This window comes from Acipenser ruthenus, chromosome 36 (assembly GCF_902713425.1).
Source record: "Acipenser ruthenus chromosome 36, fAciRut3.2 maternal haplotype, whole genome shotgun sequence".
NCBI lineage: Eukaryota > Metazoa > Chordata > Actinopteri > Acipenseriformes > Acipenseridae > Acipenser > Acipenser ruthenus.
The window spans coordinates 10,508,216-10,533,389 of record NC_081224.1 but is presented as its reverse complement, the minus strand read 5'-3'; the positions used below and the strand labels follow the sequence as shown (position 1 = coordinate 10,533,389).

General features: G+C 44.0%; 1 protein-coding gene across 6 annotated transcripts; it reads right to left on the bottom strand.

The window, feature by feature from the left end:
* Nucleotides 1–30: 30 nt before the first annotated feature.
* LOC117965663 (protein HIDE1-like) lies at nt 31–21,667 on the bottom strand. 6 transcript variants are annotated; one of them, XM_059008016.1, is made up of 12 exons: nt 21,550–21,666; nt 13,277–13,470; nt 12,131–12,448; nt 11,560–11,604; nt 10,002–10,046; nt 9,500–9,805; nt 9,047–9,085; nt 8,467–8,559; nt 7,651–7,678; nt 5,734–5,783; nt 1,032–1,066; nt 31–836 (listed from the first exon to the last, which is right to left on the bottom strand). In XM_059008016.1, exons 2-12 carry the CDS (start codon nt 13,326–13,328, stop codon nt 708–710), a joined length of 1,140 nt encoding a protein of 379 aa, XP_058863999.1. In that variant the 5' UTR covers nt 13,329–13,470; nt 21,550–21,666; the 3' UTR covers nt 31–707. The 6 variants fall into 6 exon arrangements, 5 of the variants coding, with proteins under 5 accessions (XP_058863999.1, XP_058864001.1, XP_058864000.1 ...); XR_009310673.1 differs by having other exon boundaries at nt 735–836; nt 5,684–5,783; XM_059008018.1 differs by lacking the exon at nt 11,560–11,604 and having other exon boundaries at nt 21,550–21,667.
* Nucleotides 21,668–25,174: the final 3,507 nt, after the last annotated feature.

Here is a 25,174-nt window from a genome sequence, read left to right as displayed (position 1 = left end):
TTGTATAATGTATAATGTGATATCTTGTAACAATTGTAAGTCGCCCTGGATAAGGGCGTCTGCTAAGAAATAAATAATAATAATGCACTGCACAAAAATTTAGACTTGAAAGAAGCGTCTCAAGCTGTCTGACGTCATCGAGTTCCGCACATCAGCAGGAAGCTCCATCTCCACATGATTTAAGATGATTCTTTTTAAAACTAAAGGTTCTGCATGTTCTGATCTGAGCGGACGAGTGGGAATATACAGAGTTAGGAGATGGATAGGGTGCCCCTGATCCACGAAGGAACACAGGGCACGGGAAGCTAAGGTTAGGCTAACTGTGTCCCCTTTGTAAAAAATATATTATTGCAAGATAATCAAGCAAGGAACCATTTGATATTTCTACCAAACTGCTACAGGATTGAATCACAGCACCGAGGAGAGCAGCCAGGCTGATCCCAGCACTTAATGCCATGAGCTGCGACCACAGGTTCAAATAATGAAATCTCTCCAGCCGAAAAAGAAGGGAAAGAAAGAGTTTGGGGTCCATAATAAACATATTTTTTCATTGAAGTTTTGTTACATTTCTTGTCGTTGCGTTGCTGGTTCCACGCACATAGCGTGGTTCCCTCCTCAGTCGGCACACAGAGCTTAATCTAATTGAGCACATGCGGGAGGAGCTTGGCAGTGAGCCACGCGGTAACCCTGCCTGTATTTTTTAATTTTTAGAAGGGATGATTTTTAAACGTGGAGAACACCGGCGTTGCGGGGACTGAAAGGGAGTTGCTTCTCTTCCTGGCGTGGGTAACCGGCTCCGGAGGCGTGTTTAAAGATTTCTCTGTCACTACCCCGTCCTGCACAACAACAAACACGAAAAAATGACAATAAATACACGTCTCGGCGTTTGTAACGTGTGTGTGCGCGCCTTTGTATATGTCGCATGCAACAAAGACGTAAAGATGAAAAGATGACAGTAGCGGGTCTTCCTGGCGTTTTGGTTATTAAAGGACTTGTACCCTAAAAAAACTGAAACTGAAAATTCGCATTACCTGCAGATCTAGGCGGGGATCTCTAAAGGACAGTTCTGAAAATGAAAAAAAAAAACAGTATTTGTGCATTCATTCTAATAATTTAAGAAACTACACCCACTCTGCAAAAACAATCTAACAAGCGTGTGTGTGCCAGCCACCCCCATCGCCGCGCTGCATGACGTGGAGAAACAGAAAGTCCATATAGCCGCTCTACAGCCTAGTGAGAGTGACACACGGGTTTCTTGTTTGAACCCGATTTTGAGGGGTATGTTGTTTTCTCGGCCGTTTCAAAACCGACCGGGCCTTCATTTGGCACGCTTGGTGTCCGTGTCACGGAGAATTTATTTATTTATTTATTTATTTATTTATTTATTTATTTATTTTGGTATTGAGAAAAATCCGTTCAGTAGTTTTAAAGTTAGATAATGGAATAAAAATCAGTTTTTACAAATTCTTAAGACTTTTTTTTTTTTTTTTTTTGGTGGTCAAATAACTAAAACACGGCTGCGAGTTTAAATGCCTCCTTTGGTAGGCGCGCCTTTTTGGGGGAACCAACAAAATCGATCAATTAGTTGTTGAGAGTTAGTTGGACTTTTCTTCGCGCATGCGTGGTTCGTTTTTTCAGAACGTCAGAAAGTTCGTTCACCCCTGTGGCTTGTTATGAACGAGCCGAGGAGTGACCGCACAGTGAACTGTAAAGCGACGCACTACCTCTCTTCAATAAATACACCAAACAAACAAACAAAACAATAATTACAAACGTGTAATGATAATAACAGCGTTATAACATGTTTATCGTAGTCTATAGCAATAGCAGCCGCGTGATTATTATCATAGAGGCTTGGGGAGGCTAAGCCTCAACCAAAATAAAATGCCCAAACCCTCATAAGAAATTGCTCTGACCAACACAAAAAAAATATTTGTGAGAGAAGAGCGGGCGGGTTTAACTTCATTTCTTCCCTCTGAGCTGAGCCCCCCCACACCGCAGCTGAGGAAAACTCTGAATCCCTCATTCCCTTCCCTGGAACATCCTCTTCACAATTTCTACATTTATTTGCTGTTATCTATTAAAAAATAGCTTGATCCGAATCTGATTTTAGAACTTATGGCAAAATATTTTCTCTGTTTTCACGCACCGTGGTTTTGTGAGGATTTGATAACTGTGATGCTACAGTCAGAACATACTTCCTTGGACTGAACAAACCCACCTTTCAGAACTCTGTTTGTGTTACCAGATTATGAAGTTTTTTTTCCTTTAGATTTTTCTACTCCATTTTCAGTGAAAGCGGGGTCTTTTTAACTTCTGAAAAAGTTTTCAGATACACAGATAAACAAGTCTGTGACGGTCCTGTTGCAGAATCACCAAAGTCCAAAATACCGGTTTTAGTTGCATTTCAAGGTCATGTGAGGAGACAATGCTTCCAAAGTCCATTCTTCCTGCCAATCTGAGCCCCGTATAGATAGACAAAAGTTTACGGTAAGATGCAGTTATTTTTTTGTAAATATACCTTATGAAATACGCTGAATGCCCCTTGATTATTGATAGTATGTGCGTGTTTAGAAGCTTAATACTTAGACAGTATTGATAATTGATTTAAATTGGTGTGAAGCGATGGAAATGGTGTTTGAAATTGGTGTAGGTTCTGTAGGAGAAGTTAAAGCTAGTGCTATCTATGTTAAACTTCATTTATTTAGCCGCCTTATGTTGGGAGGAGTCAAATATATATGTAGCATCCCTGAGTGGTTTCGAGGTCTGTTTTGTTTTGTGCTGGAAATTATTATACAGTACAAGTTCTCAAAAAGACGCAGGAGAATGAATCCGGTTTACAGCGTTTATTTGTGTCCGTCAGTCCGACTATTTTTCAAACTCAACACAATGAATGAACCTTAGTATCCAGACTCACTTGTAACATAGTAATAACAAAAAATAATGCACGTCTTAATTATATATATATATATATATATAATGTGTGTGTGTGTGTGTATTTTACTGTACATCGTTGGGTTCAACGATGTACAGTTATTTAGTTTTTTATTCGTATATTGTAAGAGAATCGGTCACTTTTATTTATTGTAATACTACTGTAGAAGCCTTAATGTTTTACAAGTCGGACTCGCTCTGTAAGAGTTTAGTCAAAGATATTTTATGGTTTAGTTTTCGGTCAGGAAGTTACTTCCGGTTTTGCTGTTCTGGGAGATAAGATGGCGATGATACAGTCCAAATCTGAACTGCTGCAAAGGCCGGTAAACTAAAAGAATAAAATCCAATTTCTGGTTAAATAAATATACGAGGTACACACAGAGGTCTACAATCATACTTTCCACTGTATATACAAATATATATTTTAAATCACCCGTCCAGTTAAAAAAACAATGGAAATTAAATACAAAAAAATACATTTTAATTGACAGTGAGAGCCGACAAAGCCTAAGAAGACGGGAGATTATCATTCAAGACCGCCACTGCGCTGTTACTTCACCCATGTTGTGACAGGCTTTCCAGCACACACTGCTGAACTGGTACAGGAGGCGGGTTCACTTCAGACAGCACAGGTAGCACCACCACTGGGCAGGTCCGTGGGGTGCTGAGGGTTCAAAAGTTCTCTGAAACAGCCCGGTACATTATATATCCTTTACAAGTTTTGAAGAGTCACTGACCTTTGTGATTAAAACCAAAACAACTGTAGTGATGACTGTTGACTATGTGACATGTGTTTAATCTCTTCATTTTTTGTATGTATTCCAGTGAAATTGTGTAGTGGTCATTCTGAACACCATTACACAACTCTGTAATTTCCAGTACAAAGATGACCATTCTGTGGCAACCTGCATGTCCATTTCTGCTAAACCAACAAAATGAAAACTGCTGTAAACATGAATCTCTTCAGTTAGAAATCAACAACACTAACCCCACGAATGACACTATTTCATGTGCTTTCAGTGATCTCATTACTATGCCACACACACAGCAAGTTTATTTGACAGCATATTAAACACGAGTATGGCTTTTGTGAACAAAATAAATACAAAATAGCTGAAAGGGTTTAAAACAAAGGTTACTGTTAGAAATGTTTGTATACTTGAAAAAGAAAAGGACACAAGAAATGCATGGTGTCACTTCACGTGTGTTCATACTGTAATCGTCCTGATTATCTTTCGCAATTCACATGTCAGTGGTTTTAGTCACAAAGAACAGTGATCTTTCTTCACTTCTAAAGCAGTGGTTCACAGCTCTGCTCATGGGCTTGTGTCTGCTGGGTTTTGTTCAAACTGACCTCTCACTTACTTAAACGAACACTCAATTGAGCTAACAATTTTGGTTAATCACATTTTGAAACCATTCTTCAGCTTATAAGAAGTTGGAGATTTCAAGTTCTATTCAGTGTCATACATAACTTGAAATCTCCATCTCGTTCAAATCATTCAACAGCTTTGATTAGGCTAATTATTATTATTATTATTATTATTATTATTATTATTATTATTATTATTATTATTATTATTATTATTATTTATTTCTTAGCAGACACCCTTATCCAGGGCGACTTACAATTGTTACAAGATATCACGTTATTTTTACATACAATTACCCATTTATACAGTTGGGTTTTTACTGGAGCAATCTAGGTAAAGTACCTTGCTCAAGGGTACAGCAGCAGTGTCCCCCACCTGGGATTGAACCCACGACCCTCCGGTCAAGAGTCCAGAGCCCTAACCACTACTCACCACTGCTGCCATAAAATTGTTAGTTTAATTGAGTGTTCAATAAAAAAAATTGAGTTGGAAAAAAGTAACTGCACACAGGAGGGGTCCCCTGGACCAGGATTGAGATCCACTAATCTAAGACATATTAGGCTGTTTCAGGGAACTTTTGAACCCTCAGCACCCCACGGACCTGCCCAGTGGTGGCGCTACCTGTGCTGTCTGAAGTGAACCCGCCTCCTGTACCAGTTCAGCAGTGTGTGCTGGAAAGCCTGTCACAACATGGGTGAAGTAAGAGCACAGTGCTGGTCTTAAATGACAATCTCCCGTCTTCTTCGGCTTCGTCAGCTCTCGCTGTCACTTAAAACGTATTTTTTTTTTGTATTTATATAATAAGTTTAGCAATACAGACAGCTCTGGCCAAAAGTTTTGCATCAATGAACTGATTTTGCTTCATGAAGTGGAATAAAACCTGCTGAATAATGTGATGTTAACATATTGAATCACACACTGCTTTGTAGCTTTCCATATACTTAATAAAAAAAACTGACAGTAATGGAAAGATGTAGCATTTTGTAAATCTAACATGAAATACTGTACAACTATTAAGACTTCCTTCCGGTAGACTTCTGCGATGCCATTTTGAAGCTTCTTTGATTACACAATGTTAAATAAAATATCTAAATTGTGTTCATATCGTTTTTTAAAAAAAATAAATCAATCCTAAAATTCTAGGTGATGCAATACTTTTTGGCCACAGCTGTACAGCACAGATGGACAAATATACAGACACCCTCATACAGTGTATCCCCAAAATCTGACACTCTCCATAACTTTAAACAATGTTAATACAAACTACTGGAAAGCGGCAGAGCTTTTGAGACGTTAAAAAGGATTGCAATCCAATGGTTAGCGTAGCTTTCTGTAGCGAGACCAGGAAGAGATCCCGAGGTGTTGTTTCAACCCACCGGCATGCGTGACGTGACTTCTCACACACAGCAGGAATGACGGGACCTACCGATGATGTTGTCAGCATTGTGGAAATTATTCCAGTACGGAGCAGCATCCCTGGGATAGCAAGACAAAACGATGCACAGGAATGTGAACATGGATTTCTGTTTCGTAGCTGCGGTGATGGGCACTTGAAAAAAAAACATGCTGTCTGGTATTATTAGTTTATTTAGCAGACACCTTTATCCAAGGCGACTTACAGAGACTCGGGTGTGTGAACTATGCATCAACTGCAGAGTCACTTACAACTACGTCTCACCCGAAAGACAGAGCACAAGGAGGTTAAGTGACTTGCTCAGGGTCAAACACAGTGAGTCAGTGGCAATTTGAACCGGGGACCTCCTGGTTACAAGCCCTTTTCTTTAACCACTGGACCACACAGCCTCCTATACTACACTTGGTTAAAGAAATCTCTGTTTGCAAGCCCTGCTTTCAGATACTGTTGCACTGTCTTGCTGGGTCATTTTTCACAGTTTTTTTTTTTAACTGTGCTGTTTTATCACACTTGTTTTTGCTAGGTTTATATTTAGAAATCCCCAAAAGAAACAAACGTTTCTAGGCTGGTCTGCAAAGACTCCTCGTCGAAACGCTTGTCAGAGAATTTCTCGTGTTTCCTTTCGTATGTTTCAATGTAGCACTGTTGGTTCATGATTATTATTATTATTATTATTATTTATTTTTTAGCAGACGCCCTTATCCAGGGCGACTTACAGTCGTAAACAAAAATACATTTCAAGAATCACAGTACAAGTATTAATACAATTAAGAGCAAGATAAATACAATGACTTTGGTTCTAGCAAGTACAAGTGTGACAAAATACGATTCATACTGGGTAACCCTAATGTTTTATATGTGATAACTGACCCTTCAAATCAGCTGGCAAAGTTACAACGAGGAAAGCTGCTCCGTGCTGGCAGTTAGGATTCTCCATACAAACTCAAAGCCGGGTAGCTTTAGAGAAACACGATAAACTGCTGCTGGAGCATTATCACCCGCTCGGAATGATATCAATTACTAAGAAACACTCAGGGGAACCTCAAAAAGAAACGTCTGTGATCATGTGTGCGAAGTGGTGGTGTGCAGTGCAGTACACAGGAGGCTGTGCGGTCCAGTGGTTAAAGGAAAAGAGCTTGTAACCAGGAGGTCCCCGGTTCAAATCCCACCTAACCCTGAATTGCATCCATTTCTAAAGAATGCAAGTTGTTGATCAGTTCAATCAGGAGGGGTCAGCTCTGGTCCTAGAAAGCCTGCTGGCTTGTGGCTCTCCAGGAGGAGGGTTTGGTCAGCCCTGCTATAGACCAATGGTGCCCATATCAAACTGTTTTAAATGACGCTTCTAAATATCTGACAGTGTTGTTCTGATTAACGTTGAGCTGAATGGTAAAGCAAGGGCTGGACATGAACCGCAAAACATCGGGTTCAAAGACTAACGCCTTGGCACTGGACTCGAGAGCAAGCTCAGTATTCAGGAGGTCAGTGCGGGTCTAATGCTGATGTCCGTGTCATTAACTCCTCAGCCACTAGGGGGAGATTTATTACAGTGCACAGTGTGAGAGCTGATTCTGGCGCAAGACTCAATGCTTGTGTGAACCCAAGTCTGTTGTGGTTAAAAGGCTTGCAGTGTGTGATCGCCTCCACCCTGCCTCACTCACACACACACACACACACAAGTAAAACCACAGCACAGCAACCAGGGCCAGAGCTATTTGAATCAAAACATATCTAGATTTTTTTTTTTTTCTTTTCAGTTTCTATTTTGTCTACCGAATGTAAAGTCGTGGATCTTCTTGGTGTAAATCGGTATTTTCACATGCTTGGGTGAAAAAAAATAATTCAATAAATAAACACAGGAAATTGCTGGTAAAAAAAAAAAAAAAGAGAATAAAATACCCTTGAAAATGTTCCAAACTTTCAAGTACGTACCTGCGCTTTTTATCCCTCGCAGACTTTACTGGTGAAGAAAGAAAGAAAGAAAGAAATCAGAAACCTTTACATGCTTATTAAAAAAAACAAACCCTCAATGACATTGCAAGGCTCACAATGTTGAATTGCAATCAAGCTTGCTTGAGGGGTGCTTGAACTGTCTAGAGAAGATGCTAAACATGCCAGACAAAACTATCGTTTCCTTTGTCTGTCTGTTTTTAACTGCCCCTCTTATCCGTGTTTTGAATCATTCCTGCTGCAGGTTCTCAAAGTTTAGGAGTTCATTTCTCCATGCCATAGACGTACGTAACTCAGGCTAGATCGGCCAGTGTCTTTCTAGAAGAGCCGGCGCCATCTAGTGGTCTTTGGATGAAGATTATTTTGCTTGATTAGGAATACACAGCTTTACACTGGTGCTGGCACTCCCCTCTATAAAGACAACGATCTAGCCTGCGAAACATGTATCTCTGTGGCGGACAACTGTCTCTGAAGAGCAGCCTTCAAACTCCCTGTCCAAGCACCTTCAACAGACCCGAAGAAAGAACGCAATGCTTGAGGACTTGCAATAAGAGACAGAGGTCCATTCTAAATCAGAGCTGTCGGTATGACGAAACAGCAAGAGTCCTGACATTCTGAGACGCGATTATCACGGTACCTGCGAGACTGTAAGCGTGACATACAGACAGGTGGATGAAAGGACACCCCCACACATCCGCGGAATGGGATATTCTCAATCAGTTGAAGTGTGGAATGCGTATGCACGGCTGCCTCCACTACATTCGGCAGGGGACTGCATCCCGAACAAGCGATACCTACCTCTCCGGTAAACCACAAAGCCCAGGACAGCCAGGAACGCAGCAAACAGAATGGCCGCGGCCACAGAACCGGCCAACAGAGGCCAGTTTGGACCTAAACGACAGGAGAAACGGGGGTGAATTCAGCATTCCTGTTTAAAAATGAACTGCTGAACTGTGAAGCGTAGAAAAATTGACAGCTTTGTCTGGAACCACTAGACGTGTGGGACGTCTTGCTCATTTTAAATCTTTTCCCCCGGTTTTTGAAGAGCAAAAATGATCTCCCTTTGAGTCCTGGTGTTATGTTAGCGTCGCAGGTAAACGCACGCTGTCAGAAATCACACTGGAGCCTCGCGGGACTCCTATAAAATATATGCCAACCTTTTTTTTCTCATGTATACTCAATTAAGTTGTTCCTTTTTCAATAAGATAACTTCATTTCGCAGTCTTGAGCTCGGAAAAAAGAATTCAGGAGGGTTAAGGGCTATCCAGCTGTTTATCAGCAGTGTGTGTGGATACAGCTGGCCTCTGCTCATCCCCACACACAGAACCAGCCCAGGCTTTAATGCAATAGCAGAGTTCGATGGGGTGTCATTCTTTACCTGAGAGGAAGGGAGGGGTGGTAGGAGGAGAGGTGACACCTGCAATGGAAGAGAGAGTTTTAACTGGGGTTTGCAAGGGAAACAAAATAAATACAAATAATTCAAGCAACCGTTTTAAGTCTGTATGGTTGCTGAAAGGAGGCTGTGTGGTCCAGTGGTTAAAGAAAAGGGCTTGTAACCAGGAGGTCCCCGGTTCAAATCTCACCTCAGCCACTGACTCACTGTGTGACCCTGAGCAAGTCACTTAACCCCCTTGTGCTCCGTCTTTTGAGTGAGACGTTGTTGCAGCTGATGCATAGTTCACACACCCGAGTCTCTGTAGGTTGCCTTGGATAAAGGCGTCTGCTAAATAAACTAATAATAACGGAAAGTGATGCAAAACTTTTGGCCAGAGCTGTACTCTGAACACACGTCGTTGTTCGTCACTCCACCAGCTGAAGAAGGCGATCTTACCCTTGAGGATGAGGTGCACTGCCGGGCTGAGCTCAGACTCCCTCCAGCGCTGGCTCATCTGCAGGCGGTACTGGCAGTGGTATTCCCCCGCGTCTGAGTTCTCCAGGCTGGGCAGAGGGAAGCTGGCGCTGTGCTGCGTCGCCAGGGCTTGGTTAGAGGACACAGGGTTGGTAGAGTCACCGCGGTACAGCAGGAAATGGGCCCCGGGGAAGTTAGCAGGGGCCACGCACTCCAGAGACACGCTGTCCCCCTTCGCTAGCACCCCCGTCGCGCCCCGGACTGTGAGGGAGGGCATCGGCAAGCGACCTGAGCAACACGACAAGAAGCTGTAGTGGGAGAGGAGCCTGTTCCACGCAATGCTGTGTCGCCAGTGTTGGCGTGTAAAGCAAAGTAATCCGATTACATTGTTCAGTAACTTGTAACTGTAATCGGCAGGTAATTGGATTACATTTTATGGCTATGGAACATTACCCAGATCTTACTGTGAACTTCTCAAATTTACCTGTAATGGAGGGAGAGTTGCTTGGTTTACGGGGGATAGGAGCTCCTAAAATATGAAAAGCATAGGAAAAAATGAGTTGCATGAAAAGTGAATTTTATTTTATACTAAATTATTCAATCCCTTTTCCCCCCACCTAGAAACTAAACTACAAACCATATCATCTATTAATATTCATCACATCTCTGTGTTGCTATCCCTCATAAAAGTTTACTATGTAAATGTTCAGTTTGTCCCCCATGCTTTATCCAGGTCTGTACCATGCATTTGCCCTTACCTCTCAGGGCTTTACAATGCTTTCTCTGAGCGTTGATACACTGCTATGATTTACTGTGGGAAACTTCAATAAAGGAAACATGCTGAATAAAATGCAAATTAGTGTAGGAAAAATGAACCTGCAAAGAATTTGACATACGAGGTAAAACAGTAAATATTCCACCTGTAAGTAAAAAGCTCATCTCCTGTCCTAAAGGGTATTCTTGCTGCTGAATCGATATGAAACCTTTGTTTTTAACCGTCTCACTTTTGCCAGCAGTCTCAGCCTGTGAGTCGTGCGTACGGCGTACAGAGTCATTGTGAAACTACCTGTGTCTGCAAGTGTTATGTATATGCCACTGTTTGTCCTGATCACAGCCTTGACACAACATGGCATAGACTCTACAAGGTGCTGGAAGGTGTCTAGGGGGATCTGTTCAGTGCCCTGCTCCCCTGTGCTGTACTCTGCTCCCCTGTGCTGCCCCCTCCTCCCCTGTGCTGCCCCCTGCTCCCTGTGCTGCCCCCTGCTCCCCTGTGCTGTACCCTGATCCCCTGTGCTGTACCCTCCTCCCCTGTGCTGCACCCTCCTCCCCTGTGCTGTACCCTGCTCCCCTGTGCTGCATCCTGCCTCCCTGTGCTGTACCCTGCTCCCCTGTGCTGCATCCTGCCTCCCTGTGCTGTACCCTGCTCCCCTGTGCTGCATCCTGCCTCCCTGTGCTGTACCCTGCTCCCCTGTGCTGCACCCTGCTCTCCTGTGCTGTACCCTGCACCCCTGTGCTGTACCCTGCTCCCCTGTGCTGCACCCTGCTCCCCTGTGCTGCACCCTCCTCTCCTGTGCTTCACCCTGCTCTCCTGTGCTTCTACCTGCTCCCCTGTGCTGTCTCCTGCTCCCCTGTGCTGCCCCCTGCTCCCCTGTGCTGTTCCCTGCTCCCCTGTGTGTTCCCCTGCTCCCCAGGTCCTAATTAAACCCAGGTGGCGCATCACTGAACTTCAGCAGCGATTCAGATGATGGGTGGGGCTCTTTTTCGTTGATTGTTTTTTTGTCGTTGGCTGCTTTGATTGTGATTCAGTGCTCAGTGTGGTGTGGGCTCACCCAGCACAGTCGCTTTGATGGATGAGAGGAACTGAACCACAGCTCTTAACGGAAGAGTGTTCTTGGTAAAAAAAAAACACTAAACCGCCACACGCATGAGCACTCCACATGAGGTTAGCAGCCTCCTGCTCATTTACAAGCCTTATTTGGCAACAAAAAATAAAATAAGAAAATGTGTTTGTTTAATAGTTTTAGTGTCGTGTGTGTATTTACCTGTAATGGAGGGAGGGCTGGTTGGTTCAGGAGGGATAGGGGCTCCTAAAACATGAAAAGGTGATGAAAAATAATAACAATTCACTTTATCATTTGTCATGAAGTTTACGCTTTTTAAAGTCTGTTTCAAAAGTGTTTTTATGTGAGTTAAAAGCCTCTCTTTTCTGTTTCTCTGGAGGCTGTTCAGAGAGTATAAGAGCCTCCCTTTCTCTTTCTCTGCTCCACCAGCACAGAGCAGAGGGAGGCTGTTCAGAGAGTATAAGAGCCTCACTTTCTCTGTCTCTGCTCCACCAGCACAGAGGGAGGCTGTTCAGAGAGTATAAGAGCCTCCCTTTCTCTTTCTCTGCTCCACCAGCACAGAGCAGAAGGAGGCTGTTCAGAGAGTATAAGAGCCTCCCTTTCTCTTTCTCTGCTCCACCAGTACAGAGCAGAGGGAGGCTGTTCAGAGAGTCTAAGAGCCTCCCTTTCTCTTTCTCTGCTCCACCAGCACAGAGGGAGGCTGTTCAGAGAGTATAAGAGTCCCCCTTGCTGTACTCTACTGCAGTTGCTGTAGTATTTGTAATAAAGCTACCTGTGATGTCGGTGAGGGTGATGCGCAGGTAGGGGCTGAAGGGGCTGTTGTCCCAGCGCTCAGTGCGCAGGGCTTGGTACCGACAGCAGTAGTTGCCCTCGTCAGAGCGGGTGAGATGTGAGAGGGTGAACCTGGCCTCTTGCTGCTTCTTCCCCCGGTGATCCACACTGCGGAGGTACGTCTGCTCCTTGAACAGCTGGAAAACACCTTCAGAGAACTCCTGAGGAGCCACGCACACAATCTCCAAGGAGCCTCCCAAGGAAAGAGAGCGTGGGCCGGGGGCCAGGCGGATTCCTGCGGCTGGGAGACTGGGGTCACCTGTTTGGAAAGAAGATCCTCAGTGATTGCAGCTAAGAAAATAATTTCATCAACCTTAACTGGCTTGCACTTCTTCCATTTGCTAGACACTGTAGGTTTCAAATGTGCAGTTTTGAAAGAACCACATGTTACTGCAAGATGTTTTGAGCATATCTGGTTCTCTGTTAGGGATTTTCCTTAGCTTGGAAATCGCTGGTCACAGAGAAGCACAGAGGAAATTAAAAATGAATGCATGGAGTAGCAAGGTCCCTGGAACCCGATGCACAGTCATCAGGGTTCATGAGGTTTCAGTACCGGCTCAAACAACAAATACGTTGCTCAGGAAAGGGATTCGTTAGGGTGTTGTGTGAGCAACTGAAAACTGTATGTCAACAACAAGCACATTTTCAATTTTGCAGTTTGCACATGGTTATGCTGTGCATTAGTTTACCGCGTTTATTATATCTCTCTGAGCTTCACTATGCTTACCTATGCTTTGACTGCACTCTTACACTTTGATATGGTTTTACTATGAGAAGCTGGGATAGTACCACAGCCAGTAGAATTAATGCTGCTCAGCACACCTGTTTTTTATTTATTTTTTTGACACCCTTATCCAGGGCGACTTACAATTGTTACAAAATATCACAGTATTTTTTACATACAATTACCCATTTATACAGTTGGGTTTTTACTGGAGCAATCTAGGTAAAGTACCTTGCTCAAGGGTACAGCAGCAGTGTCCCCCACCTGGGATTGAACCCACGACCCTCTGGTCAAGAGTCCAGAGCCCTAACCACTACTCCACACTGCTGCCCCTTATCTGAGGAGGATTGCATCGTCACTTACCTGCTACCATCGCTGCACAGTGGAGCATCAACAGAACCTTGTAGGAAAACATCTCCTTTAGAATCTGGGTTCTTCGGTTGCTGATGAAGTTAATCCACAATTAGAGCGATCAATTTGACTTGCAGATGGAAATCAGAAGTGTAGGTCGAGTCTCAAAGGATGCTGTCTCTGTAACCATGTGGCACTTGCAACATCTGGCAGAGAAAGGGGAAGGAAGTCGTACACAAAAGGAGCTTTCACTATATTTCACAACTTCCAGGGAGCGCTGTGGTTTCATCATTTTGAATTACCGCTCACAACCTCCCCTTTGCTTGCACGTTTTCTGAAGTGCTTGTGCCTCACAGACGGTGGTTTAACGTGGCAAAGTCTTGAACCTGTGTTCGGGTTTTAATTTCAGTCCACAGAGCATTTCTTTAAACAACATACTGCGCCATAATGCTGATCTGACCCGAAGGAACATTCCTCTGGTGAAGCACGAAAGCCTTTTTGTAGATATTGACTAGACAAATTTTTTTGTGTGTGGCAGCGATACCACATCCTGCCACAAGATGGAGGTATTGGCAACGATAAATGTGTTGAAATCCTGTACATTAACACAGACCCTGTGTTAATGTACATTGAAAAGGGTGGTGCTATTACAAGAATTCAACACTAGAGGGTAGTATAAGCCTTATGAATTAGCCACATAGCTGGCGATCCATTACGATAGCAATACAGACACAGGCATGCGCTACCAGTCCAGGCCACTGTACTGTGCAGCGCCATTGTGTTGCCCTTGCTGGAATCACAAGAGATATCTTAGTACTATTTAAAGACATATTAATACTATTTTAAGATATCTTACTTATCAATCTATTTCAAGATATCTCTGTATCTAGTGTTGATATCTGAAAATGAATTTCAGATATCGCTATATGATCACGTGGCTTGCCGTAGGTCTGCTAATGGATCTGCGAGTTGAGGTTTCTTCGGGGTGAATTGTTATTATTATTATTATTATTATTATTATTATTATTATTATTATTATTTATTTCTTAGCAGATGCCCTTATCCAGGGTGACTTACAATTGTTACAAGATATCACATTATTTTTACATACAATTACCCATTTATACAGTTGGGTTTTTACTGGAGCAATCTAGGTAAAGTACCTTGCTCAAGGGTACAGCAGCAATGTCCCCCACCTGGGATTGAACCCACAACACAAAGCCACACATACTTTGGCTGCATGTAGTAAAACGGCTGCTCATGTGCTTTCCAGATCCTACCCACACGGGTCAGCTGCACAGCACTGGAAACCAGTTCAGCGGTAGTAAGCTAAACACGCACAGGACTGGTCTAGCGCTCTGCTCAGGAGCTCAAAGCCGGCTATTCTAGACACTCGCGGAGTTACGTGAACTGCATGCAAATTCGCATCAAACACAAACGCGCTGAGGATTGTCTCAGTGTAGGTCGCTGAGTTTAATCCACCCTCTACACTCCTCCCCGTGTTATCTGACGGGGGAGCTGCTTCGGGTGCGTTGCTGTCTGGGTTTGCACAATACGAGCGTGTTCTAAGTACTGCGGAGTTCATGGTTTGTGAAGTTGCAATATCTCAAGAGTTACATTGTGTGCGATGGGGGATGGGGGACGGGGAGATTATAAAAATGATACAGCTGCTCGGTCATGACCTTGAAAGACAAACCCCTCCCCGCAATGCGGAGTGTCTCGGAATGTGAGAAAAAAAAAACGGTTGCGACTCACTGCTTTGAAATATGCGGCGGTCAAAATAAAAAGGTTTTATTCTTTTAGAAATACTAAAATAATGTAAGTAAATGCAACGGCAAACTTCAAGCGACAGAAGAATGTTTGCCAATGTTACACTTCTGTTAAAAGTGTAGAAACCGTTTCCACCGATCTCTCTGTTTTTATATCGAGTGGCTGCTGTGAACAAATGCCAACCCTGAAATGCATTCCATACTTAAATATGCAAGATTAATTCCCCTGACCATAGGACGAGCATTGCAAAGTGTGATAAAGCACCGAGAGGTCTGGTAAAGAATAGGGAAGCATTGTAAAGCACAGAGAGGTCTGGTAAAGCATAGGGAAGCATTGTAAAGCACAGATAGGTCTGGTAAAGCATAGGGAAGCATTGTAAAGCACAGAGAGGTCTGGTAAAGCATATGGAAGCATTGTAAAGCACAGAGAGGTGTGGTAAAGCATAGGGAAGCATTGTAAAGCACAGAGAGGTGTGGTAAAGCATAGGGAAGCATTGTAAAGCACAGAGAGGTCTGGTAAAGCACAGGGAAGCATTGTAAAGCACAGAGAGGTGTGGTAAAGCATAGGGAAGCATTGTAAAGCACAGAGAGGTCTGGTAAAGCATAGGGAAGCATTGTAAATCACAGAGAGGGCTGGTAAAGCATAGGGAAGCATTGTAAAGCACAGAGAGGTGTGGTAAAGCATAGGGAAGCATTGTAAAGCACAGTGAGGTCTGGTAAAGCATAGGGAAGCATTGTAAAGCACAGTGAGGTGTGGTAAAGCATAGGGAAGCATTGTAAAGCACAGAGAGGTCTGGTAAAGCATAGGGAAGCATTGTAAATCACAGAGAGGTGTGGTAAAGCATAGGGAAGCATTGTAAAGCACAGAGAGGTCTGGTAAAGCATAGGGAAGCATTGTAAAGCACAGAGAGGGCTGGTAAAGCATAGGGAAGCATTGTAAAGCACAGAGAGGTCTGGTAAAGCATAGGGAAGCATTGTAAAGCACAGTGAGGTCTGGTAAAGCATAGGGAAGCATTGTGAAGCACAGTGAGGTCTGGTAAAGCATAGGGAAGCATTGTAAAGCACAGAGAGGTCTGGTAAAGCATAGGGAAGCATTGTAAAGCACAGTGAGGTCTGGTAAAGCATAGGGAAGCATTGTGAAGCACAGTGAGGTCTGGTAAAGCATAGGGAAGCATTGTAAAGCACAGAGAGGTCTGGTAAAGCATAGGGAAGCATTGTAAAGCACAGAGAGGTCTGGTAAAGCATAGGGAAACGACAGTATAGTAGAATCATGGGAAATGCATGAGAATACTGTGAAATTACTGTGAGTGTTTACTGTAAATGTGCTCTGAATTGACTCAGACTCATGACAAGGAGTTATCAGCCATTAAGAAGTATTTAAATGATTACCAACATGAGCATCTACCAATGGGACGAACCGATTCTGCTCATCAGTGCTCGCCCGTTTCCTGGCAGCTGATTGATCTCAGAACTTCCATTAATACATCCTCCTCAAATGTGCAGTTTTGAAAGAAACACATGCGTTTGTATTTTATATCTGGTACTACAGAAATCGCTGTTTGCACGCCTTGCTTTCAGAGAGCCTTGCACCTCCTTGGTCACCCAGAGAGTAACATTCTCCCCAATGGATTCTTTGCTGTCTTTCCCCACCAGCTGCTTCCCCCTGTCGCCTGACCCAGCAGACACAGTTCAAGTGGACCTAGAAAGCACAGGTGTGAGAGATGACCTGGAAATAATCGCACAGAGACTGAGGACTTTGACCGTTTCAAGTGACTGCGTTCACATCGCTGAAGTGTGCCCAGCGTTTCACAGTTTGTAGTTTACACTGTGTGACTAGTCTCGAGAGCCTGTACAGCCTGGGGAGTTTTCAAGTTCCGGGACCGAACCCAAACGCCCCTGTATCCAGTCTAATCCTAACCTGCTTTTGTTCCTGAAATGGCAATTTTCACAAAGGCACTGAATGTTCCTGTTGTGACTTCACTGAAGGAAGTTAACTTTATTCTCTGAACTGCTGCATTAAACTAGAACCAAGCCCACGGTTCATTTAGATTATTATTTTACGTAACATTTTCTGGGAATTCTTACATGTTTATTTAATAAAAGTAGAATTAATTTCTGGGTTTTCCAGGTAATCTCTATAAAAACCCCACAGTGAAATCATAGCAAAGTGTAATAAAGCACAGTGAAAGCATGGGAAAGCACAGGGAAGCATTGTGAAGCACAGAGAGGTCTGGTAAAGCACAGAAAGGTCTGGTAAAGCATAGGGAAGCATTGTAAAGCACAGAGAGGTATGGTAAAGCATAGGGAAGCATTGTAAAGCACAGAGAGGTCTGGTACAGCATAGGGAAGCATTGTAAAGCACAGAGAGGTGTGGTAAAGCATAGGGAAGCATTGTGAAGCACAGAGAGGTCTGGTAAAGCATATGGAAGCATTGTAAAGCACAGAGAGGTCTGGTAAAGCATAGGGAAGCATTGTAAAGCACAGAGAGGTCTGGTAAAGCATAGGGAAGCATTGTACAGCACAGAGAGGTCTGGTAAAGCATAGGGAAGCATTGTAAAGCACAGAGAGGTCTGGTAAAGCATAGGGAAGCATTGTAAAGCACAGAGTCTCATTGTTGAGCTTCTATATATTTAGGAACTGGGAAGGAAGGAGGGGAGCAGTGTGGCTCTAGTGGAGCTGAGGAGGGACTGGGAGGGAGGGAAGCAGCGTGGCTCTAGTGGAGCTGAGGAGGGACTGGGAGGGAGGGAAGCAGCGTGGCTCTAGTGGAGCTGAGGAGGGACTGGGAGGGAGGGAAGCAGCGTGGCTCTAGTGGAGCTGAGGAGGGACTGGGAGGGAGGGAAGCAGTGTGGCTCTAGTGGAGCTGAGGAGGGACTGGGAGGGAGGGAAGCAGCGTGGCTCTGATTCTAGTTTTTGTTCCTGTTTTGTAGATAGAGATATTCCTTGGAAAAACAAACAGTTTGCTAAGAGAATTCCATGTAATACAGCACAGGGTTGTGTTGCCAGTATTATCTAACCAAGTAAACAGAGATTGGCACACAGCGAGCGAGACCAGCGCTCCAGCCAAGAACTGAAGTGGAGATGATGAGGAAACATGAATTGTGCAACAGTGCAGCACGCCCTGCACAGTAAACACTGCTTCCCACACGTACAGCAGGAGCTGTGCTCAAAATGACAGCGCCTTTTCAATTATTATTATTATTATTATTATTATTATTATTATTATTATTATTATTATTATTATTATTATTATATCCTACAGCCCATTGTGCCGTAGTTCTTCACCAGAGTCTCAACCAGCTCCACATAGTTTTCGGCCTTGTGATTGCCCAGGAAGCCCCGAACCACTGCGACAAAGCTGTTCCAAGCCGCTTTCTCCTTACTAGTGAGCTTCTTGGGGAATTCATTGCACTCCAGGATCTTCTTTATCTGTGGTCCGACGAAGACACCGGCTTTGACCTTTGCCTCAGACAGCTTAGGGAAGAAGTCTTGAAGGTACTTGAAGGCTGCCGACTCCTTATCTAGAGCTCTGACAAATTGTTTCATAAGGCCCAATTTGATGGGCAGTGGTGGCATCAGCACCTTCCGGGGGTCCACCAGTGGCTCCCACTTGACGTTGTTCCTCCCCACAGAGAACTCGGTCCGCTTGGAAGGATCCACCATGCAGAAGTAGCAGTTGCTTGAGTGGTCAGTGGGTTCCCGCCAAATTCTTGGGATAGCGAACTTCATGGCTCTCTTTTCCCCTCTGTACCATCCTACAAAAATACATTTATTTCACCCATGACTAATGTGTAAGATTCTCGCAACATTTTTCATATATGATATATTTTTTCAATAACATTGAAAATTGTAAAACATTTTAAAATTAAAAACTTTTACAATTTTAAAAATATTAACAAATTTTATAACATAACATTCCGAGCAACAATTGTCCATCTTACCTTCCAGAGTTTTTTTGCAGTGCTCGCAGGTGAAATGAGGTGCCCAGGGTTTATCTTGATCCCCGACAGGCATGCCGAAATATGCCTTGTAGGCCTGTCACAAAGACGGCCGGAGTGGGTGGCGTCAGACCAGAGCCAGGGAAATAAACAACGGAGACTTGGGGTTTTGGTGAGGCTGAGCGCGTGATCGCGCTCAGCATTTAATAACAGAACAGAAAATAAAAGGTTTTAAACACAAAAACACGGGACACGGCACTCGAGCCAAAACAAAAAGACAAACAAAACGTACTACACTTAAACAGACAGACGAACAAACACGGTGAGTGAAAACACTTCTAATTTACGTTCTTACTTTCCTTTACTTTCCTCCTTCTCCTCACCCGTTCTCCACTCTCGAACACCCAAAACCCCGACTGAATGAAATGTGCCTATTTATACTATTGTGCTGGGATTCAATTACCAATTAATTATTCACTTGAATCCCAGCACGTGAATTAATTCTGTGCAACCCCGTGCTCACATATTACATTTAACCAGCACGTGAAGTGATTTGTGCTCTCCTCGTGCCTAAATACAAATCTACACTTTTTAAATACACGTGAAACACAGACCCGTTTATATCCCGTGTACCAATCTCTATACACCAACATTAACACACGCACGCAACATACCACACATAATATGCACACAGGGGCGGGGCACATTGCCACAAGGCCTCACACATCTTAGCAGATGCTTCCACGGAGTACTTTTTCGCTCTTGTCTTGATAAATTGGCCGCAGACATCGCAAAATGCGTCTGCCGGATGCTTGCAGCCTCTTGATGCCATCTCAGAAAAATGCAGATATGCAGCTGGAACTAAACTGAACTGGTGGGCTTAAGGCCCCTGTATTTATACTACTATTTATATTACTGGAAAGTTCTAGAAAGTTCTAGAAGTTACTCCAAGTTTACTCAGCACTGAATCTATCTGGAAAATAGGTAAATTTCAAAATATCACTGTCCTGGTCACAAAAGCAAAGTTTGTGGGGAATAATAGCCATTTTCTATACTTTTGAGGCATAAGCAATTAGGAAATAACACTTACTACCCAGGAACAAAAAAAAAAAAAAAAATTGTTACACAGTGTTATTCGGTTCAGCTCTCCACAGATGAGGGTCGTTGGTGTCTGACGGGGATCGCTGTTCTCCACAGTCTGAGAAAAGCAGCACTCATCACAAACCCGAGCAGCTGCTGCTTCACTTTGGAGAACGTCATGGGAGTCTAATTGTTTACCTTTGTTTTGGATAGTTCACCTGCTAAGCTATTCCATGTGTTTATAACTCTTTGTGTAAAAAAAAAAGGATTCTATTATTAATGATTAATTAACAGCACAACTATAAGAGAAATCCGTGCTGAGAAAAACATTTGTTTTTAACGAGAACATTAAAACAAAACATAAAAAACTACAGGCGAAAGAGTAAAAGCTGGACTTATTTGAAACATTTCTAAATATAGAGATTCCTGGAATTCAAATTCAGAATGAATTGGCTGTGGAAAAAGACAGCACTTTCAAATCCACTTTCTTCCTTGCTTCAGTAGGCCTCGGTTGCTATGGTGACTGGGTTCACTCTAGGTTCTAGCAGTAAACAAGTTTGTGGAGCAGTGAGTGACCCACATTGCACCCCCCTCCCCCCCCCCCCCTCCCCCTCTCTCTCTCTCTCTCTCTCTCTCTCTCTCTCTCTCTCTCTCTCTCTCTCTCTCTCTCTCTCTCTCTCTCTCTCTCTCTCTCTCTGCCAGTTTTCAGTAATCACAGATTATCCCTTCAAGGCCTGTCAGCTCAGGTTTTCATCTCTGTTTTAAGGTCAGTGGAGTAGCGACATCACAAACAACAACAACAACCAGCAACAAGGTTGAAGCCAGGCCTCAGTTACAAAGCAGGCATGATCAGAAAGCAGGTTAAGGAGGTCTGTACTGGAGCAGGAATACAACGTCTTTAATCAAGAGACAGAGAGAGGGTACACAGCAAAGTAGAGCAGAGCTGTCCAATCACGGTCCTGGAGGTTCCATTCCTGCTTCCCTATGCTTTACCAGACCTCTCTGTGCTTTACAATGCTTCCCTATGCTCTACCAGACCTCTCTGTGCTTTACAATGCTTCCCTATGCTTTACCAGACCTCTCTGTGCTTTACAATGCTTCCCTATGCTTTACCAGACCTCTCTGTGCTTTACAATGCTTCCCTATGCTTTACCAGACCTCTCTGTGCTTTACAATGCTTCCCTATGCTCTACCAGACCTCTCTGTGCTTTACAATGCTTCCCTATGCTTTACCAGACCTCTCTGTGCTTTACAATGCTTCCCTATGCTTTAACAGACCTCTCTGTGCTTTACAATGCTTCCCTATGCTTTACCAGACCTCTCTGTGCTTTACAATGCTTCCCTATGCTTTACCAGACCTCTCTGTGCTTTACAATGCTTCCCTATGCTTTACCAGACCTCTCTGTGCTTTACAATGCTTCCCTGTTCCTTACCACACCTGTGCTTTATTACGATTTATGTCTTTTACTGTGGGGAAACTTTTATAAGGGCTACAGCAGACCTTTGGGAAGAAGATGACCCATCATGTGTGGGCGCCTTGTGACCATCGCTGTCTTTCTTGGGTATCATTGAAGGGGAACCCAGCAAATCCTGAGGAATAGCAACCTCTACAGGACAAACGACAGGATGAATTTATATTATTATTATTATTATTATTTATTTATTAGCAGACGTCCTTATCCAGGGCGACTTACAATTGTTACAAGATATCACATTATTTTTACATACAATTACCCATTTATACAGTTGGGTTTTTACTGGAGCAATCTAGGTAAAGTACCTTGCTCAAGGGTACAGCAGCAGTGTCCCCCACCTTGTATTGAACCCACAACCCTCCAGTCAAGAGTCCAGAGCCCCTAACCACTACTCCACACTGCTGCCCTATATAAAGGAAGCGGTCAGGAATGAGGGGTCACCTCATGTCACGGTGTGTGTGTGTGTGTGTGGAAGGGGGGGGGGGTCAGGCAGGGGTACCCCCTCCCCTAATTTTCACTCCATAAGGAACGTTTTTCTTCACAATGAAAGGGAGATCGGGATTCAAAAAACACAACTGGTCGAGATTGGAAGCTGCTGTTTGTTAAGCTGCTTCTCGCGTCGGTCGCATCTCCCCTCAGTCACGGCCCTCGTGTTGCTTGGATGCCTGTCTATTTCAGCTCAGAGAATGAAGCGTGTTTGTGAAACCGAACTCTATGCTTGGCACCCAACCAGGAATCTGTTTATGCACAGGGGGGGGGGGGGGGTTCGTTAAGCAATAAAAACAAGCTGCAATTAAAAATGAAACATTCACCTTTGTGCAATTAACTTATAAAAACTTAAAAAAAAAAATGAGAAAGCTACTTTATTTCTGTAACTAGATTCCGTTTCTTGCACATCATCATCCCCCCCCCCCCCCGTCCCCCCGTCCGGCGACACATCATTTTTCCTGCAGATGAAACATTCCGGCTTTTGAGGCTGGATTTTTAAAAGGATACGATAGAGGGGCGGCTGGGCATTGCATCAGTCGTGTTTTTTTCAGTTTGCTTTCGCAACTCAAGGCTTTTCTTATCAAATCAGGCTTTCACATCATCAAACTCTTTTCCACTGTGTGAGAGAGAGAGAGAGAGAGCTTGTTAGTTTGCATCTCATTTTTCAAAGCAATGTTTAACCTTTCACGATGTTCAGAAACAACATTTACCAACCTTGAAGAAATTGAGATTTTTAAGCGTAACCCTCCACAAAGATCATATAAAGTTATTTAGTTTTTGATAAAAAATGTAATAAGAAATAATAACAACAAAAAAAAAAACTTAAAAATGTTTTGCTGTGAAATGTTACGAAAGTTAAACTTGCACCCCAACCTAATAAAGTGAGGGCTGAATCCAAGCTATGAATGGTGTTGACCTCAGGAAGCTATGAAGAAGGGCGGACTTGTCTTTTAAATTCACAAATCTGCTTTTCCCTGGCTTTGAGGCTCTCTGGGGCTTCCAGGACTACCTTGCTCACTCAAATCATGTGACTCTGTGACTTTTCAACTCCGCTAGCTCCGCCCACTATATACAGACAGATAGAGTGGGCGGGGCTGGCAGAGTTGAAAGGTCACACTCGCGTGATTTGAACGAGGAAGGCAGCTCAGTCCCAGTACTTTGGGGTTCTCCTGTCAAGCTCAAAGGCAGTTTGAACTTTGGGTTCTACAGAACTGAGTTGTAAAATTAACAGACGTTTGACCGCTTTCAAAAATGAATTAAAAACCTGAGGAAACGCTTTGAAAATATGGGCGATACTCTTTAAAAACCTAAAAAAAAAAAAAAAATGCAATGGCTAAATATAGTTGATTGCGCAAGCTAATAATTAAGCTAATAATTAAGCTAAGCTGGTACACTGGAGCCCTTAGATTCCTTTGTGCTTATGTATTCACACACACACCCACACAAAGTGTCAGGGAGTCCATTTGTCCCAGTGCCAGGGTTTTTAGAGTATAGGAAAGGGCTGGGCCAAACTAAATGTTTGTTTTGTTTTACCGCTATCAGTGTTTCCTCGTTCCTGTTTTTATGTTTCACTATGTTGTCGTTATTCAGCCAATTCCATTCCCTGTTCTGTTTTTGTTTTTCAAAGCTTTCGGGGGCAGTGGCACTAATTTCATAACTCACCTGCACAGAGGGAGGCTGTTCACAGAGTATAAGAGCCTCCCTTTCTCTTTCTCTGCTCCATCAGCAGCACAGAGCAGAGGGAGGCTGTTCAGAGAGTATAAGAGCCTCTATTTTTCTTTCTCTGCTCCGGCAGCACAGAGCAGAGGGAGGCTGTTCAGAGAGTATAAGAGCCTCCCTTTCTCTTTCTCTGCTCCGGCAGCACAGAGCAGAGGGAGGCTGTTCAGAGAGTATAAGAGCCTCTCTTTCTCTTTCTCTGCTCCGGCAGCACAGAGCAGAGGGAGGCTGTTCAGAGAGTATAAGAGCCTCCCTTTCTCTTTCTCTGCTCCACTAGCACAGAGCAGAGGGAGGCTGTTCAGAGAGTATAAGAGCCTCCCTTTCTCTTTCTCTGCTCCACCAGCACAGAGCAGAGGGAGGCTGTTCAGAGAGTATAAGAGCCTCCCTTTCTCTTTCTCTGCTCCACCAGCACAGAGCAGAGGGAGGCTGTTCAGAGAGTATAAGAGCCTCTCTTTCTCTTTCTCTGCTCCACCAGCACAGAGCAGAGGGAGGCTGTTCAGAGAGTATAAGAGCCTCCCTTTCTCTTTCTCTGCTCCACCAGCACAGAGCAGAGGGAGGCTGTTCAGAGAGTATAAGAGCCTCCCTTTCTCTTTCTCTGCTCCACCAGCACAGAGCAGAGGGAGGGTGTTCAGAGAGTATAAGAGCCTCCCTTTCTCTTTCTCTGCTGCACCAACACAGAGCAGAGGGAGGCTGTTCAGAGAGTATAAGAGCCTCTCTTTCTCTTTCTCTGCTCCGGCAGCACAGAGCAGAGGGAGGCTGTTCAGAGAGTATAAGAGCCTCTTTCTCTTTCTCTGCTCCAGCAGCACAGAGGGAGGCTGTTCAGAGAGTATAAGAGCCTCCCTTTCTCTTTCTCTGCTGCACCAACACAGAGCAGAGGGAGGCTGTTCAGAGAGTATAAGAGCCTCTCTTTCTCTTTCGCTGCTCCGGCAGCACAGAGCAGAGGGAGGCTGTTCAGAGAGTATAAGAGCCTCCCTTTCTCTTTCTCTGCTGCACCAACACAGAGCAGAGGGAGGCTGTTCAGAGAGTATAAGAGCCTCCCTTTCTCTTTCTCTGCTCCACCAGTACAGAGCAGAGGGAGGCTGTTCAGAGAGTATAAGAGCCTCCCTTTCTCTTTCTCTGCTCCGGCAGCAGAGAGCAGAGGGAGGCTGTTCAGAGAGTATAAGAGCCTCCCTTTCTCTTTCTCTGCTCCACCGGTACAGAGGGAGGCTGTTCACACAGTATAAGAGCCTCCAGGGGTGAGTGCAGTGATTCTGATACGATTGCTGGGCTCCGCAGCTCCAAACGAAGCCCTTTGCATTGAGGAAGGAGAGGGGGGGTTCGCAGAAGAAATTCAAACCGAAGGTTTTCCGTCCTACATGTGCAGTGCCAGTGTGTTTACAAGGCTGGCTTCGTAGCAGCCACCCCTCCTCCTCCTCCTCCTACCCTCCTCCCTCTCCTCCCTCCTTT

Excerpts from the sequence above, each read along its gene's own strand:
- LOC117965663 (XM_059008016.1), bottom strand. The coding sequence starts at position 13,328 with ATGTTTTCCTACAAGGTTCTGTTGATGCTCCACTGTGCAGCGATGGTA. Across the intron at positions 12,449-13,276 it reads CTGTGCAGCGATGGTAGCAG|GTGACCCCAGTCTCCCAGCC; the intron begins GTAAGTGACGAT and ends CTTTCCAAACAG. Across the intron at positions 1,067-5,733 it reads CAATGCTGACAACATCATCG|AACTGTCCTTTAGAGATCCC; the intron begins GTAGGTCCCGTC and ends TTTCATTTTCAG.